At 42.5% G+C, this 18,411-nt stretch overlaps 1 protein-coding gene across 1 annotated transcript in view; it reads left to right on the top strand.

Annotated features, from left to right (window-relative positions):
• LOC141120561 (mesotocin-neurophysin MT) overlaps window positions 1-13,401 on the top strand; it is a 17,650-nt gene extending 4,249 nt beyond the window's left edge. The window contains exons 2-3 of the mRNA XM_073611021.1: window positions 10,948-11,152; window positions 13,211-13,401. Of these exons, the coding sequence (XP_073467122.1) occupies window positions 10,948-11,152; window positions 13,211-13,260 (255 nt within the window). The 3' untranslated portion in view covers window positions 13,261-13,401. The remainder of the gene's footprint in view (window positions 1-10,947; window positions 11,153-13,210) is intronic.
• The last annotated feature ends 5,010 nt before the right edge of the window (window positions 13,402-18,411 follow it).

The following is an 18,411-nucleotide window of genomic DNA, read 5'->3' as shown; positions in this document are numbered from 1 at the left end:
AAACTTTACACTTGGCACAATGCAGTCAGGCAAGTACCATTCTCCTGGCACCTGCCAAACTCAGACACGTCCATCGGATTGCCAGACAGAGAAGCATGAGTCGTCACTCCAGAGAACACATCTTCACTGCTCTAGGGTCCAGTCGCAGCGTGCTTTACACCACTGAATCTGATGCTTGGCATTGCACTTGGTGATGCAAGGCTTGAATGTTGCTGCTTGGCCATGGAAACCCATTCCATGAAGCTCTCTACGCACTGTTGTTGTCCTAATCTAGTCTGGAGGTCTGTAGCTATTGATTCTGCAGTCTGCGACTTATGCGCACTGTGCCTTTCAGCACGTGCTGACCCGGCTCTGTCATTTTACGTGGCCTACCACTTCGTGGCTGGGTTGCTGTTGTTCCCAGTTGCTTCCACCTTGTTATAATACCACTAATGCCGCGTACACATGGTCGGACTTTCCGGCAGGAAAAGTCTGACGGAATCTTTTCATCGGACATTCCGATCATGTGTGGGCCTCATCTGACTTTTTTTTTTTTTTTAATTCTGACGGACCTAGAAATAGAACATTTTAAATCTTTCCGACGGAATCAGTTCCTGTCGGGAAAACTACTCATCTGTATGCTGTTCCGATGGACCAAAAACGGCGCATGCTCTGAAGCAAGTACGAGATGGCAGCTATTGGCTACTCGCTATTGAACATTCCGATCGTGTGTAGGCCTCATTGGACTTTTGTTTTTCGAAAATTCTGACGGAACTAGAAATAGAACATGTTTTAAATCTTTCCAACGGAATCAGTTCCTATCGGGAAAACCGCTCATCTGTATGCTGTTCCGATGGACCAAAAACGGCGCATGCTCTGAAGCAAGTACGAGACGGCAGCTATTGGCTACACGCTATTGAACTTCCTTTTTCTAGTCCCGTTGTACGTCACCGCGTTCTAGACGGTCGGATTTTGGTGTGATCATGTATAGGCAAGACAGTTTCAGCGGAACTTCGTTGGAACTCCGTCAGAAAAACCTTCAGAGTTTATTCCGGTCGTGTGTACACGGCATGACTGTGGAATATTTAGTAGCAGGGAAATTTCACAGATTGACTTATTGCACAGGTGGTAAGCTATCACCGTACCATGCTTGAATTCACTGAGCTCCTGAGAGACCTATTCTTTCACAAATATTTGTAGAAGCAGTCTGCATGCCTAGGTGCTTGTTTTTATACACCTTTTGTACACCTGTAGCCACGAAGGTGATTGGAACACCTGAATCCAATGATTTGGAGGGGTGTCCCAATACTTCTGGTAATATAGTGTATGTCTTGAATAATCCAACGGGTCTCCAAGCCATATCTCTTGACTCTTGTTTCTGTCCACCTGGGGGTTTTGGGTGTTCCCATCCACGTTTGTGTGTTCCAGCTCTTCTTGCTACATTCTCCATATTATAAAATTATTTATAAACTTATAAATACCATATGTATAAAATAAATTAAAAAATACAGCTGTGAATGGTAATCACTCATAATGGCCCCAACAGATGCATACCATGTTTGTTTAACAATTCCTGACATTTATTATTAAAGTGGTTGTAAACACAGGTTTTTCATCTTAATGCGCTCTATGCATTAAGACGAAAAGCCTTCTGTGTGCAGAAACCCCCCTAATACTTACCTGAGCCCCCTCTTGATTCAGCAATGTCATCGAATGCCTCGGACGTCTGGTTGGTCCCTCCTGATTGGTTGAGACATAGCAGCAGTGCCATTGGCTCCCGCTGCTGTCAGTCAAAGTCAGTTAGCCAATGAGGAGAGAGAGGGGGCAGGGCCGAACCATGGCTCCGTGTCTATTGGATACACGGAGCTACAACTCCAGCTCGAGTGCCCCCATAGCAGGCTACTTGCTGTGGGGGCACTCAACAAGAGGGAGGGGCCAGGAGCACTGAAGAGGGTCCGAGAAGAGGATGATCTGGGATGCTTTGTGCTAAACACAGAGCAGCTAATTATAACATGTTTGTTATTTTTATGGAGAAAAAAACGAGACTTTACAATCACATTCATTAATAGCCTGAGCTCAAATAAACAACATTTTGATTTACTATTGCCCATTATTACATGTACCGCTCACCCCCGAAAGGGCACTGATTTCCATGGGATTTTTTTACAGCATTACTGCAGAGGCAGCCAGGCAAACAGCAACAATTCCTTCACTACGGCTTAATAACCAGTCTAGGGGATGACTTTTTTAGATTTATTGTTGAAAACTTGTAACTGGGGAGGACAATGGCGTATGAGATACTCAAAAACTTCAAAGCACAGATTTTGCAGAGGACACTTTCTCTAGGTGATAGCAACACAGTATTTCACTCCCAGCTATGGACCACTACAATATTAGGCACAGAATTAGCAGAGAACCCCTCCACTAGGTAGTAGCAACAGTCTTTCACTCCCAGCTGTAGGCCAGGAGAACACATGGGTAGGGCATAAAAGTAGACTGGAAAAGCCTATGTTTTCTGCAGCTGCCTCCCACCCACCATCTGGGCACACCTATTCAGGAATTGGCTGTGGCAAGGTAAGAGCTCAGCCTGGGCATTTGAATTTCCTCTCCCTGACCTCTGGAAAGTTCTCAACAGGCTCAGGGGGAATCAATCAAATGCCCAGACTGTGGAGCCAGAACATACCAAAACAGCAGATCACAGCTTTTCTGGCTACAGAGTAAGCCACACTAAATTTATCTAGCTTCCTTAGGCTAGGAGGGTGCTACATACAGTACAACTATGATTTTTATCCAGGCTCTAAAGACTCAATAAGCTCTCAATGCATTACTTTCACTTTCTGCTACTCAAGGAATGGGGCTAATGCACAGGAGTCTGTTTATAGGAACCTTAAAACTGGTCAGCTGTTTGCCCCCAGCTATTTACCCTAGTAATAACACAAAAAGAGAGACAAAATGGCACAAACACTTACCTGAATTTGTGGTCATGTGAGGTACCAGGGCTTGAGTTATCTTTCTTTGGGAATGCATGGTCGGAAGGCTCTTCTTCTGTTGCCAATGTCCCTAGACAAAAGTATGGAGTATGCTGCTCCAAAGCCCTGAATTGAGTCACCCTCATGTTGAACGCCAGTGGGGGCTTGTCCTATTCCTATGCTCCACAGACTGCACAAATCCAAAGAAAAAGACCGGCTGCACATCCAAAGAAAAAAAGTGAACATAATTCACAATTAATAACGTAATTTATTCATTTTGACAGCATGAAAAGAAAGTTCCTGGCTGAAAGAAGGTTCCAGGTGATCTTAGGGGTGTCCCCTGAAAAAGCAGGAAGACTCTCTCAGAGTGCAACAGGTCTTTTCCTTTTAGTTTGTGCCAATTTTGCTACCTTGTGAAGTAGACACTTCTCATTGGCTGTTCATCGGTGGGGTCCTCTCAGGTTCCTGAAGACTCTGGCAGTGGTGTGATGATATCGCGAAGAGGGGCGGTAACAAGACCAGCCAACAGCGAGCCTGGACTGCAGCGGTGGATCACTGGTCTTAAATCTTGGAAGAGCAGCCATGGAGGGTCACGTGACAGCGGATTCAGGTAAATAAAAAATTAATTTGAGTTATTTTTTTTAATACGTTTGTGAAGGGGTGGGAGTGGGGTGGTTCGGAGGTATTGATAGTGGAACAGTATTTGCTTGGGGAAGGACTTTGAAGCAAACCTGTATTTTGCCAATTTTCTGCTTTGTTTAGCTGTTAAAGCTTGTGAAAGACCTGGGTTTAAATATGGTGGCCCTTTGAATATCACTGCAATTCTCTTGACCCAGGAGCAAAGCCTCATAAAAGCAATCAAAGAGATAAAGCACATGGCAAAGAAACAGTTCTCTGTTATAGTTGTAAGCCATTGGGGTGATGTGGGCACAGAAATACAGGAAAAACCTATTTGTGGGGCCACACTGTGTGATTGGTTATGGTCCCATAATCGTTTTGCTATCAATCTTCTTCTAATTAACTCTTTAAGAAGAACACTGCCAGATTTATTTAGCAAAGTGTTAATTAATTTCCAACTGCAGCGAGGGAGAATACACAGCATAGCATTAGGTCTCTTCCTAGGAAGGCCCTGGAGAGGAGGGTTGTTGAATCCTTTCACGTCCCCTAGATTTTTATATAAGATTGGATTTTTTCAAAAAGGCTGTAGGCATTGGTTAAATGTGTAACCATTTCTTAGCCTGAGGGGGTGTTTAGGTGAAGGTTAGGGCTTTGTTTAGTTGAATCGTTATAATAATAATAATATGAAAATGCGTCTTGGTTGGCATATTTTGGTTTCTTTATGGTTTTTTTTATGGGGAAAATTTTCTGTTTCTATGCTGATGCACGCTATTTTTGTTTATATATTTTTATTTATTTTATATATTTAAATATGTTTTTATTATGTTTGTAAGATTTTTAATAAACAAAAATTTTCACAGCATTCCTTTTTCTGAAATAAAGGAATGCACATCTTCAACACAAAAAAAATGTTCTAAAGACATTCAAAGCACTATAGATTCCATATAACACACAATAACGTGATGTAACTGCACGAACAGTGAGTCAACACATGAGTGTTGAATGTGTACAACATAGTCCTTACAAGTAGTCTTAAATCTCAGTTCCCCAAGACATCTTAGCCAGCTGTAGTGATTTACTCCAACATTACACACTATTTGAAAAGCAGAACTATGCATTTCAAGTGTTGAAATATTAAATATAAAATAGCATAGAATTAATCATATCATGGGGTCTTTCTAAATCACAGACTCAGCAATAATGTGCAATGCCAAACTGCAGCAAGCAAGGCCAGCAGACTATTGGCATACATTAAAAAGGGTATCTACTCAAGAGATAAAACTAAAATTTTACCACTTAACAAAACTCTGGTTTGGCCACATTTGGAGTATGCCATCCAGTTCTGGTCACCAATCCTCAGGGAGGATGTGCTGGAAGTGGAGAGAGCCCAGAGAAGGGCAACAAAACTAATAAGTGGGACTGGAGGACCTCAGTTATGAGGAACGACTGCAAACATTAAACGTATTCTCCCTGGAGAAGAGACACTTAAGAGAGGATATGATAGTGATATACAAATCATCGAATGGTGACTCAAGCATTGGGAGAATTTTTTAAAATTTTAGATCTCAAAAAAAAGATGCGGCCACAGAGAGAAGCGGTTTTAGTTTGAAAATGCGTTAGGGGCTCTTTAATGTTAGGGCAGTAAGCATGCAGAACTCCCTTCCCCCGCTGGTGGTGTCAGCAGAGGGTTTAGATAAGTTCAAAAACATTTAGATGTGTTTAGTGAACACAATGTTCAGAGATATGGAAAACAACAGTTACACACACACTCGTAGATTGAACTGGATGGAACAGTGTCTTTATGCAACCTTACCAACTATGTAACTAAGAATCAGCCACAAAGTTTATATATCTCTTGGGAGAAATTAAAGAAGCAAAGCTTCTCCCACCAACCATGATCAGTCATTACAAATTATGCCATCTTCCTGAAGGATTTTTAACTAATATAAAGCAGGCTCTAGATCTCAGAAATTGTACAGATGTGTAGATGTGATGTAGTCATCATGAAATATCTTGTAATATAGGCATATACCATACATTTTTAAACTGCATGAGTGTTAATGTTTTTGCCTATAGAGAAGGGGGACAAGGGAAGACACTTCCAGGATTGTTTTTCCAGTGCTGGGACAAGATCATTTAGCATCCAAGGCGAAAAGGCCAAAGCATGCTCCAACCCCAATTCCTCCTCGATGAACCGTGAACAGCTACAACAGCATAGCTTGCTGTTCCCATCCTTTTACCAAAGCCTCCACCCCTCCTCCTCCTGAAGTGCCCAAAGTGGCCACTCTTCTTCCTACACCTTGGCCAGAGCCTGCCTTTATTTTTAGTGGAACCATAGTGACCTGATGAGGGTTTTAAAAAAAGATGGTTCCTCTCAGAAAATGGTTCCATGAAAGTATCTACTTATGTAATAGATATGGGACTACATCTGGGAATTTTTATGCTGAAGTTTTGGTCATCATCACATTATGAAGACTGTAGTAGAAAGATTGAGACTCCTCATTGTAACTAGAGGAATGAAAATTCAATCTTTCATTTGGAGCAGGGTTTCTCAACCAGGGTTCCTCCAGAGGTTGCTAGGGGTTCCTTGAGCAATGAGCAATTTGGACTCTCAGATAAGTTCCCACTGACACCATTGATCTTTTAAGCTATCTGTAAGGGTGTAATTCTTCCAAATGGCCACAAGTGTAAGTATATTCTTCCCACTGAGCATCACACTAATATATCAGTGGTAGATAGTGGTAGTTTTAATCATTTCTAGCAGGGGTTCCCCGAGACCAGAAAGTTAACTCAAGGGTTCCTTTGTGTTGAAAAGTTAGAGAAAGGCAGATTTGGGGGATACAATCTTATTCTGTAAATCTAGAACTCCTTTAGCACCAAGGCAATTGTTTTTGTTTCTGTACATACTGTCCAGTCTTCAGGAAAAACTAAAATATCAAATTGTTCACCAACAAAGATCTGACAATTTAAACTTAGTTCACATTGATCTTTTACTTTTCTGGCCTCGGGGAACTCTACTGGTGTGATCTCTGGTGTGAATTCCCAGGTCTTCACAACTATGGTGACCATTATGATGGGTTCTTACGCCCTCTGCTGCTTTTTATTTATTTTATATTATGGAGAATGTAACAGGAGGAGCTAGAACACACAAAGTTGGGAACACTCAAAATTTCCAGGTGAACAGGAACTGAGTCAAAAACTAAGGAGAAGCACAAAGAGAGAGGCGCCTCTGGGTGCAGACGTAAAAACAGTTTATTCATAAATCACATGTATAGACAACTCACATTTTAGAAGTCATCAAACAGCATGTGTGTATAGAACATCCATCAGAGGGGTGACCATCAGATCAGTCAAGAGCTCTTCCTGCCTGCTAGGTGCTCAGCCGCGTGTGGAGGACACCGCTAGATGGTAAGCTCTGAAGCTTGATGAGGGAGCGCAGCTGTTACATGATTGCAGCCCATACGCTTGTGAAACGCGTCGCTTTCCGGTGACGTCATCTCCCCTTCCCCGCTGTCCATCTGTGCTCCAGGCCTCGTTCTGGTTTTCTTCTCCACCGTGGCCAGCTTACCATCTAGCAGTGTCCTCCACACGCAGCTGAGCACCTAGCTCTTGACTGATCTGATGGTAACCCCTCTGATGTATGTTCTATACACATATGCTGTTTGATGACTTCTAAAATGTGAGTTGTTTATACATGTGATTTACGAATAAACTGTTTTTATATCTGCACCCAGAGGCGCCTCTCTCTTTGTGCTTCTCCTCAGAATCTTGGAACCTGGTTTCAGTTCCCTTTTGAAGGCAGCCCTGTATGTGGATTTCATCCTCCCTCATTTGGATCTCTGGACTTTTAATATATATTTTTAATATATAGTTATCATCATGGACTTTATTGTGTGTGTTTTTAAATGTTTAATTTAGATATACATATGAATTTTCTTACATATACATATTGTCTGTGTGCTATGGTTTTTTTCACCCATTCTTCCAGTTTACTGCGCCTATACTTGTATACTGACTCAAAAACTATAGTGTGGAGATTTCACTTTTGTAATATCCAAGATATATTAAAACCCACCTATAACTAAAATGTCATTTTTGGGTGGGCTGACTCTTTAAAGTCATCATTTTAAAGAGCATCATTTCTGATAAAGAAATAAGTGGGACTTATGGTAGACATGCATATTTCAGCAAAGTTTTTGATTTTGTACAATTTTCCAACAGAAAGAATAGTCCAATAGGATTAAAAAAAAAATTGCATGTGTGGGCATTTTTCATATGCCTTACTAGACACTGACCCAGATTCCCTTTGTTGGCTGCCAGCCACTGAAGTGAATTTGGAGCACCATTTTCTCCAGGAAATGAAAATATTTTGTGTTGCAATTCAGTACTCTTTATTTAGCCACCAAGCATGACTGTTATCATGGCTTTATCTTATGAGTATAGATCAGTGATGGCGAACCTTGGCACCCCAGATGTTTTTGAACTACATTTCCCATGCTGCTCAACTACACTGCAGAGTGCATGAGCATCATGGGAAATGTAGTTCGAAAACATCTGGGGTGCCAAGGTTCGCCATCACTGGTATAGATAATAAATCATTTTTGTGTTTGTGACAAGTATCCACTTTTACACATAAATCACTTTTTACTGATTGCCTTCCAGCTTCTAGCAATGTTCATAAGAAAGAATAAAGATACAAGTATGAATGCGGAGCACTGCTGAGTCTTTCATACTATGAGCATGTGAAGGACATCAGTGAAGGTGTATTGTGTATACTTTATACAGAATGTATGAATACTGATATTCTTGGAATGTAGTTTTGTAGTGCAGTTCAGCAACCAGTATACAGTAATGTTGTTCAAACCTTTCAATAGGTACTTGAAAGCGATTGATTTTATATTATAATTTGCTAAGCACATTGAACATCCTGGTAAGTGATCTGCATAAAGCAGCTGTTTTCTTTATGTCTTGCATGAAGAGAAGCGTGATGCTTTATATTCTCTTTTCTGTGAAGTTGAAGAACAATTTTGAAAATGCTTGTAGATTCCACTTTCCTTAGGAAAAAATTTACTGTTGTTAAAAAAAAAAAAGCATAGACTGATTGAAAAAAAAAATATTATTTAATACAGGCAGCAGTCATTATAACCAAAGGTAGTAGACCGCGCAAGTGGTCAAACAAACAAAAAATATAGAAATGTGAATATAAATGTAAAAACTAGAAAATATTGTGCTGCGCTAAACAAAGTGAATATAGTGCAAAGAATAGTGAGATATCAAAATATATATAATAAATTACAAGATACAAAACATATAAAAGTGAAACAATGTCCACTCAAAGTCTATCTGATGATGTCAATCTCATTCTTCACGGTTTTGCTGAATCTTGAATTTAGCAAAACTGGGAAGGAAGAAATATATTGCTTACCAGTGCCTGGTGTGCAATTTAGTTCTTTCTTCCCAGTTTTTGAGTGGAAAGTACATGGGAGTTTGGTACCAAAGGAAGTCCTGTGAAACTGCCTTGGGGGTCCTCTTTACCTTTTAATGCATTTGTTACCCCAACACTTCATATTGTTGATATGTGCCTGCTGTACCATGTACTTGTATGAGAATGTTTCCTGTTCTCTTTGTGTTGCCTCCTTTTTGTGAAATCCCTGTGTTCCTGCTATTCCCCCTACTTTCCTATTAAAAACTGATCACACTAAGCAGGACAGCACTAGCTATTCTAGCTATGCTGGGAACGCCGTGTGCTCTCCTCCAATCTCCAATGACCAGACTTGTCCTGATACGCGACCCCCCCCCCCGTACAGCCATTCACTGGGAAGCTCAGTCTGCTCTCCTCCAATGATCAGGCTTGCCCTGACAGGTCAGTGTGCTGCTACTTCTCCTCCCCCAGCTCTTATGCAGCTGAGAACAGAGGGAATGTGGTCACTTATAAAAAAGGGGGAAAAAAGGTATTTATAATGTGTTTTTTATATCTATACATAAATGTTTTGCCTTCTATTTCTATTTTAAACTTAATAGGTTGTTTTGCAGGGTGATTGTTTACAATGACTTTAATGTTAAAACAATCTAATATCTTTGGGCTGTTTTGAACCTGATCTACAATCACAGTGGTCTCCAAACTGCAGCCTGGGGGCTGGATCTGGCCTTTTGCTTGCTTTTATCCGGCCCTTGGGGCACTATTCCATCCACTGCAATTGGGCATATGTCCTCCCACTGACGCCAATGAAGGGGCACAATTCGTCCCAATGACATCAACAATGGTAAACAATTCTTCTCACTGACACCAACAATTGAGCATATGTCCTCACACTGACACCAATGAATGGGGCACAATTCGTCCCAATGACATCAACAATTCTTCCACTGACACCAACAATGGGACACAATTCTTCCACTGACACCAACAATGGGACACAATTCTTCTCACTGACACCAACAATTGAGCATATGTCCTCACACTGACACCAATGAAGGGGCAAAATTCCTCCTAATGATACCAACGATGGAACACTATTCCTACCACTGACACCAGGACATTTCTACTCCCTCTGGCCTCAGTCTGCCACACTTGTATGGCCTCAGAGCTCCCACACCCCCCAATGAACCAGATAATTTTTTACACTTTAGTTATAGCAGTAAATTTGTCATGTCTTATGACACCAAAATATTATGTATATAATAAGGCTTTCTGTTGACAGTATTGGGTAAGGGTAAAAGGGGAGGAGGGACTTGACTAAAAATAAGAAAATAAGTGAGTCAATAAAGGGTTAAAAAAAGAACAATTATTATTTTTTAATGGTATAAGTTTATATAAAGCCACAATGGATTGATTTAGGAATGGTTAAGACACCTGTGTTATATATATATATATATATATATATATATATATATATATATATATATATATATATATATATCAGGCAATAGTGGCACTCAATGGGACTTCCAATGTAGTTTAATCAATGTCAACGTTTTGGCGTTGTGCAGCCCGCCTTTCTTAACTCTTCACAAAGGTAGGATGTGCCCTGCCGGAAAGTTGGCTTGGATTGAACTATGTTGGAAAATTCCTCCCCTTGAGTACAGTCACCTACTGCCTGATTCATATTGTATGTATTCTTTTCATGGACTGCACCCAGGCCAGTGGCCCACCTCTAGGTAATATACTGTTCATTGTAACAATAGAGGTATAACATGTTTAGGAATAAAGTGTGCAACTGCTGTTTGCAGCCTTAGTTCAAGCAGAATCCAATATCTCCACTGATTATATCTGTGAGAGCAAGTTCCCCAGGAGGGAAAAGGTTTCAAAGAGTGAAAAGATTTTTGTGCATTCCTCTGTGTCCCCGCTAGCTTTAACCATGTTCTGCTCTGTTTACTCTAGTGCATTCCCTGTGGTCCAAGAAACAAAGGTCACTGCTTTGGGCCAAGTATCTGCTGCGGTGAGGAGCTGGGCTGCTACTTTGGTACTTCAGAAACACTTAGATGCCAGGAGGAAAATTATCTGCCCTCACCCTGTGAATCCGGGAGAAAACCATGTGGAAACAATGGTGGCAACTGTGCGGCTTCTGGCATCTGCTGTAACCACGGTGAGATTCTGCAGGAAATGCACAAACATAACCACTGCTTTGTATAGCACTCAGACTGTCCAGAACCAATTCAGTAATTGGGTGAAAACAGGAAGGGGCCCAAGGCCCGTCAAGAAAGAGAGTTCGCTAGCAGGGCTGCTGGCAATGCACTTGGATGGTTGATGTTCTAGGACAATGTTTCTAAACCCATTCCTAAAAAATACTTGCCTCCGGCCATGTTTTTAGAGCCCATTGTTACTTTATCACGTGCTATGCCATGCATTAATGTGCATTGCGTTAAAGTGCAAAGAGGGTGCATGTAACATCTCTGGCACCATAGGCTGTCATTGATGGTCTCCTTTTGAAAGTTTTATAAGTCTGGATGTCAACTGCTGGTTCCAATATGTTGACCCACTGAACTAGTATGCAGACCAGAGTTTTGACTTCAAATGCTTTGTCCATTTCTTGTTCAGTGATTTAGAAAGGTCTACAGGTAGGTCAGTATGACAGCCGACCAACTGATCAATAAGAGATGTGGCCCTGCTGTGCGATAGCCAGAGCTGTTAGGAGGTTGAGCATTTGTCATGGGTGGCTTTGTTGCTTTGATAGTTTTGAGTTTTTGGGTAATTTTTCATCTCTCAACATTGAAAAGCCACTGTCAATTGACTGTGACTGCGGAGATGACTTTCATTGCTCAAGGAATCACACAGTCAATTACCTATAGTGTATGAAAACCCTAACAATTTCGTTGACTTTTTTTTTCACGTGGGAGCCGTCAGTCATGGCTCTTGCGATTGAAGAAACGGCTTACCCATAGGTAGTGGAAATATCACCTAAACGTGCGCCGTATACAAGATGTTTGCTTTACACTGCGCTGATGATGTCATCGGCGCATGCGCTGTGAAGAAACAGCTCTCCATGCCTTTTCTTCACTCGAAAGTTCCTTGACTGATGGCTCCGGCCAGTCACAGAGCCGGAGTACGTGGCCCCAGAAGGAAGAGGGGCGAAGATGGATGCGGCCACCAGCGGGGATAACGTGGGCTTCGTTTGCAGGTGAGTGCCACATAATGGGCTAGTATGTGATGCATACTAGCCCATTATGCTTTTACTTTGCAGGGGAACAAAGAGGAAGTAAAACCGATCACTGTTTACTTCCTCATTAAATGCACAGTTAAAAGCATTTTGTTATATCTGTGAACTACAGAGCACTCTCCCTACATCACTGAAGGATAAGGAGAGCGGAAGGTGTTCTGTAGTGCTGTTCTAAGATGCTGTTACCCTAGGACAGACAGTGTTAAGCGTCACCCCTGTAGAAGCCGCTGGTTAAGTCGGGTCCTCTGCTTCTACTTCAGCTCTATTCAAAACCTTAATGTGATACTAAACACACACTGTTTAATTAACATTGTCCCTTCTATTTCTGTATATAGATGATCTCGCCGTAATTATTTTAATAAAAAAAAACATCTAAGTACTTTTTCCTAAACTTATGGTGGCATTATAGGGGACTGGAGGCTCTGAAGCAAGCTAGGGGGCACCGTGAGAGGCTATGAGGCACAGTGGGAGGTTGGACTGAAAGCTCCTAGTTGGCTGAGGGGCACTGTGGGAGGCTGAAAGGCACTATGGGAGCTGGGGAGCACTGTGGGAGGTTTAGGGGCACTATGGGAGCTGGGGAGCACTGTGAGAGGTTTAGGAGCACTATGGGAGCTGGGGAGCACTGTGGGAGGTTTAGGGGCACTATGGGAGCTGGGGAGCACTGTGGGAGGTTGAGGGGCTCTATGGGAGTTGGAAGCAATGTGGGGGGTTAAGGGGTACTATGGGAGCTGGGAGGCACTGTGGGAGGTTAAGGGGCACTATGGGAGCTGGGGGAGCACTGTGGAAGGTTGAGGGGCACTATGGGAGCTGGGGAGCACTGTGGGAGGTTGAGGGGCACTATGGGAGCTGGGAGGCACTGTGGGAGGTTGAGGGATCTGCAGCTGGCTGGAGGCCTGTGAGGAGGGAGGCTGCACTTGGCAGTGGGCCACTGCCCGATAGTTGAAAACTACTGCTGTAGACTAAACCTACCCTTTGTTTCACCTGCAGAAAGCTGTACCGTGGACCCGGCCTGTGAACAAGACTCTGTATTTTCCTAGACCTTGTACATACAAACCAGATGTTTCATCCAGTGCAAACCTACCAAGAACATCTCAGCAAGATGGTACCAACACATCGAGCAGGATACAAACAGCCTGAGTATAGATGTACTGTATGATAAATAAAGTATCTGATAACAATGTACACAAGTCTGCTCTCTAATTACTTGGACATTGGTTAACCTGAGTTACATAGAGTGTAATTAAACCCTATCCTTAACCCCAAGGAAGCTGCCATCTTAGCCTCTGATTGATCTGCAGTGACCACGGTGCTGCACATGTAACCAGTCATGACAACAGCCATTTATTGGCTTGACCGTTCAGTTAAGAGCACAAGCAACTGCGGCAGGTATCATTGACGGCATGCTTTGCATGTAACTTTTTTATGGGAAACAGTTAAATCAATAGGTTTAGTTTTACTGGGATGTAAACCTCAGACATGAAATAAGAACAAAGCATATCCCTCTATAGTGTGTACTTCTCTCAATCCAGAGTACTAAGTGTAATTTCTGTCTGCTGCCTCGTTCTTCTGCTATTAGCATGACACCAAGAACAAAATGGTGACAGGAGAGGGAGCTCTAGCACACAGCCTGTGATTGACAGCCTCAGCTCTGTTCCTGTGTGCTGTTTGAAGGGGGGGGTGTCCCTTCCCTCCAATCAGCTCTTACTGAGCTGTGCAGAGTGTAACGTCAGCTCTCCACCCACTGCTTTCTAAAAGCTCAGGCAAGCTATATCAAATCTGCACTTTGAATGGATATAAAGAAGAGAAGACTGCAGATAAACAGGTACAACTTATGTAGGAGGATTTGCTTCATCTCTGTGTATCACCTGAGGCCAGTCACTTCACTGGGTATAGACTGATATATCTGAAAGTAAATTAGTAATACGAGAGGAGACAGAGGGAGCGAGCTGAGGGATAGAGAAATAGATTTGAGTGTTGTCAGCATAGAGGTGGTATTGGAAGCCATGGGAGGCTATCAGCTGACCCAGGGAGGAGGTGTAGATTGAAAATAGGAAAGGTCCAAGAACAGAACTTTGGGGGACCCCAACCGAGAAAGGAAGAGGAGAGGAGGAGGTAGAGTTGTAAGAAACGCTAAAGGTGCGGTTGGATAAGTAGGAAGAGAACCAGAGAAGAGTACAGTCACAGAGACCAAAGGCGTGGAGTTTTTTGAGGAGGAGGGGGTGGTCAACCATATCAAGGGCAGCAGAGAAGTCCAGGAGTAGGAGTACAGAATAGTGTTGATTGGTTTTGGCTGTTAGTAGATCATTTGTTAGTTTTAGGAGAGCAGTTTCTGTGGAGTGTTGAGGACGAAATGCAGACTGAAGGGGATCAAGAATGCTATTATCAGTGAGGTGGACACTCGGTTGTAGACTAGATGTTTAGGGAGTTTGAATAAGAAGGGGAGTAAGGAGATGGGTTTGTTAAGATTGGATGGGTCCAGTGAGGGCTTTTTAAGTATGGGTCTGACAAGTGCATGTTTTAGAGAGTTGGGGAAGATGCCAGAAGAAAGGGAGAGATTGAAGATGTGGGTTAGAGAGTGTAGCATAGAGCCAGAGGGTGAACGTAGCATTTGTGAGGGAACAGGATCTAGAGGGCAGGTGGTAAGGTGGACATTAGCAAGTAGTTTAGTAACCTCTTCTATAGTGGTGGGGTTGAAAGAGGGAAGTAATGATTGTACCTGTGGGCATGAAGTGTAAAGCGTGGAGGGTATCGGAACAGTAGAGATCTCCTCGTGAATTGTATCAATCTTCTGTTTGAAGTGATTGGCGATCTCTTGGGCAGTGAGTGAGTTGGCGGGTGGAGGTGATGGAGGATGAAGTAGAGAGTTAAAGGTAGAGAAGAATTGACGGGGACGGGATGATAAGTTGCTAATGAGAGTGATAAAATAGGTCTGCTTGGCAGTGAGGAGGCTGGAATTGTATTTTTGGAGGGCAGATTTATATTGGTAGAAATCTCTGAGACTAATGCCCCGTACACACGGTCAGACTTTGTTCGGACATTCCGACAACAAAATCCATGGATTTTTTCCGACGGATGTTGGCTCAAACTTGTCTTGCATACACACGGTCACACAAAGTTGTCGGAAAATCCGATAGTTCTAAACGCAGTGACGTAAAACACGTACGTCGGGACTATAAACGGGGCAGTGGCCAATAGCTTTCATCTCTGTATTTATTCTGAGCATGCGTGGCACTTTGTCCATCGGATTTGTGTACACACGATCGGAATTTCCGACAACGGATTTTGTTGTCGGAAAATTTTATATCCTGCTCTTAAACTTTGTGTGTCGGAAAATCCAATGGAAAATGTGTGATGGAGCCCACACACGATCGGAATTTCCGACAACAAGGTCCTATCACACATTTTCCGTAGGAAAATCCGACCGTGTGTACGGGGCATTAGTCTTACGCCACAGGCGCTCATGAGCACGACTACGTTTTTTCAGACTTCTAGTATCATCTGTTTGCCAAGGTTGGAGGGGTCAAGGACTGATTCTGTGTGTAATGAGGGGGGCCAGTGAGTCCAGTGAGGCTAGAAGTGAGGCGTTGTAGACAGAAGTGGCTAGGTTGGTGCAGGATAGGTGCAAAAAAGAAAAAGAAAAAAACTCAGCGCCACTGATTGCATATATAAATTAATGTAGAAAATTAATACAAAAGAGCTGCTCTCCTAGAAAAGTGAAAAACACTCTCTAAATTATGTGGATATGTAAGTTAGGAATCGCTAATTGAATATTCAACATTGGAATATCAAAAAATACAAAATATAAAATACAAAAATATTGTGAATAATTATGACATGTTATACCACAGCAAACAACTTAGTGATAAGTCCTTAGAAGTGAGAAAAATGTGTTAATAAATGTGTGCTTTGAAAGAAAAGTCCCAAAAACAAAAATATATAACAATTATTCAGATCCAGAATTGATGGAAATGGTGATCTCAATTCCAAAACTTTCTTTACGTGGGATAATGACCAATCCTTCACCACACAAAATACACCCAATGTGAGCAGATAAATGGGCTGCTTACCAGATGTATTTGACTTCTTTAATGAAAAAGAAAGTCAAATATCTCTTTAGCAGGATAATGCCTGCTCGCATATGGGGAAGCTGAGAGATGCACAGGGAACCTCCTCCTCAGAGTATAGGGCAGGATATGCAAAAACAATCAAAGAATATCCATAGCATAATAATGTTTATTAAAATAGCATGTTGAAAAGAATAGCCAAATGGCTCCTTACTTAACTTGGTGCAGGATAGGGGTAAGATTTTGTCATAGAGGTTGTCGATAGCAGAGTAGAGAAGAGAAGGGTTGAGATGAGGTAGGTTTCTGTGGGTAACTTTTGGGCGGTTGGAAGGAGAGGAGGTGGAGGAGAGGGAGAGAGTGAAACTAATAAGGTGGTGATCAGAGTGAGGGAATGGATAGTTAGATAGGTTGCATGGAGTGCAAAGATGAGAGAAAACAAGGTCAAGGGTATTGCCTTCAGAGTGAGTAGGAGTGTGTATCCACTGCTTCAGGTCAAAGGAGGATGTTAGGCTGAGAAGTTTGGAAGTGGCAGGAGTGTTAGTATTAATAGGGAAGTTAAAGTCCCCAAGAATGATTGTGGGGATTTCAGAAGAAAGAAAGTAGGGTATCCAGGCAGAGAAGTCATCAAGAAAGGTTGATACTGGTCCAGGGGGCCTGTAGATCACAGCTATCTTTAGAGAAACTGGAGTGAAAAGACAAATGCAGTGTGCTTCGAAAGAGGAGAGTGACAGAGAGGGAGATGGGTGAAGTACCTGAAAGGTGCTATGTGGGGCTAGAAGGATTTCAACACCTCCTCCCTTACGTCCACTGGATCTGGGGGAGTGAGTCCAGAGAAGACCACCATGGGATAGGGTAGCAGAAGACGCAGTGTCGGATTTGTGGAGCCAGGTTTCGGTAATGGCGAGTAGGTTAAATGAGTTGGCGATAAAGAGGTCATGGAGAGACGCAAGTTTGTTGCAGACAGAGAGGGCGTTCCAAAGGGCACAAGAGAAAGGGAGTCTGGCCTTGGGAAGAATAGAAATGGGAACTAAAATGTGTTGATTGCGGCTGCTACCAGAGGGTGCAGGGTGATGGGTGCATAGGGTACAGTTATATGACGGAGGCCCGAGGTTTGGGGATATATCTCTAGAGGTTAGGAGAAGCAGGAGGGTTTAAGGATAGAGGACAGAGCTGTCAAAAGGAGTGGTAGAGAGTGTATGTTACAAGAAGAAAGAGCTGAAGGGGTAAACAAGGTCACCTGATGTCTGTGTGGTGTTTTTCAAAGTATTTTCTTGTGTACCTTCGCTTTGTGCATTCGCTGAAGTGCAGAATCAGAAGTGCTCCCACTTATAGAAGTAAGCCCCACTTTGAGAAAGGGCTCCAGTTGCAAATGCTTCCCCCAAAAGAAGCTTATATTTATGCTGATAGGGGTGGATTTCAATTAGCAATCAAGAGGTGATAAAGGTTGGCTGGTTAACAGAGCAAAAGTCTTACTTCAGAAACAGACTAGCAAGAGGGCAGTAAAGTTAACAGGACATAATTCTGGATAAGACAAGGGAGATAATAAATCATTGTAATGTGGACAGGTCTACAGACAGTTAAGCAAAAAAAAACATACCAGCAATTATTAAAGACACATAAGCAAAGCAGATAGCAGTGTTTCAGTTTTTGTGTGGAGATGGTTCAGTTAGCACAGTGTTTCTCAACTCCAGTCCTCAAGGCGCCCCAACAGGTCATGTTTTCTGGCTTTCCATTGTTTTGCACAAGCGATTTGATCAATTTAACTGCCTTAGTAATTACCACAGCCGTTTCATCTGAGGGAAATCCTGAAACCATGACCTGTTGGGGCGCCTTGAGGACTGGAGTTGAGAAACACTGAGTTAGCACATACCAGCAATTATTAAAGACACATAAGCAAAGCAGATAGCAGTGTTTCAGTTTTTGGGTGGAGATGGTTCAGTTAGCACATACCTTTAGAAAGAGAGAAGAGATTTACAGATGAAACAATCAGATAGTGATGAGTGCAGAGTCAGAAGTGTTCCCACTTATAGATATAGCCCCAATTTGAGAAAGGGCCGCAGTTGCAAATGTGCCCCCTGCAAATGCTTCCCCCAAAAGAAGCTTATATTTATGCTGATAGGGGTG

This window comes from Aquarana catesbeiana, linkage group LG01 (genome assembly GCF_042186555.1).
Source record: "Aquarana catesbeiana isolate 2022-GZ linkage group LG01, ASM4218655v1, whole genome shotgun sequence".
NCBI lineage: Eukaryota > Metazoa > Chordata > Amphibia > Anura > Ranidae > Aquarana > Aquarana catesbeiana.
This window is presented reverse-complemented; position numbering and strand designations above follow the sequence as displayed.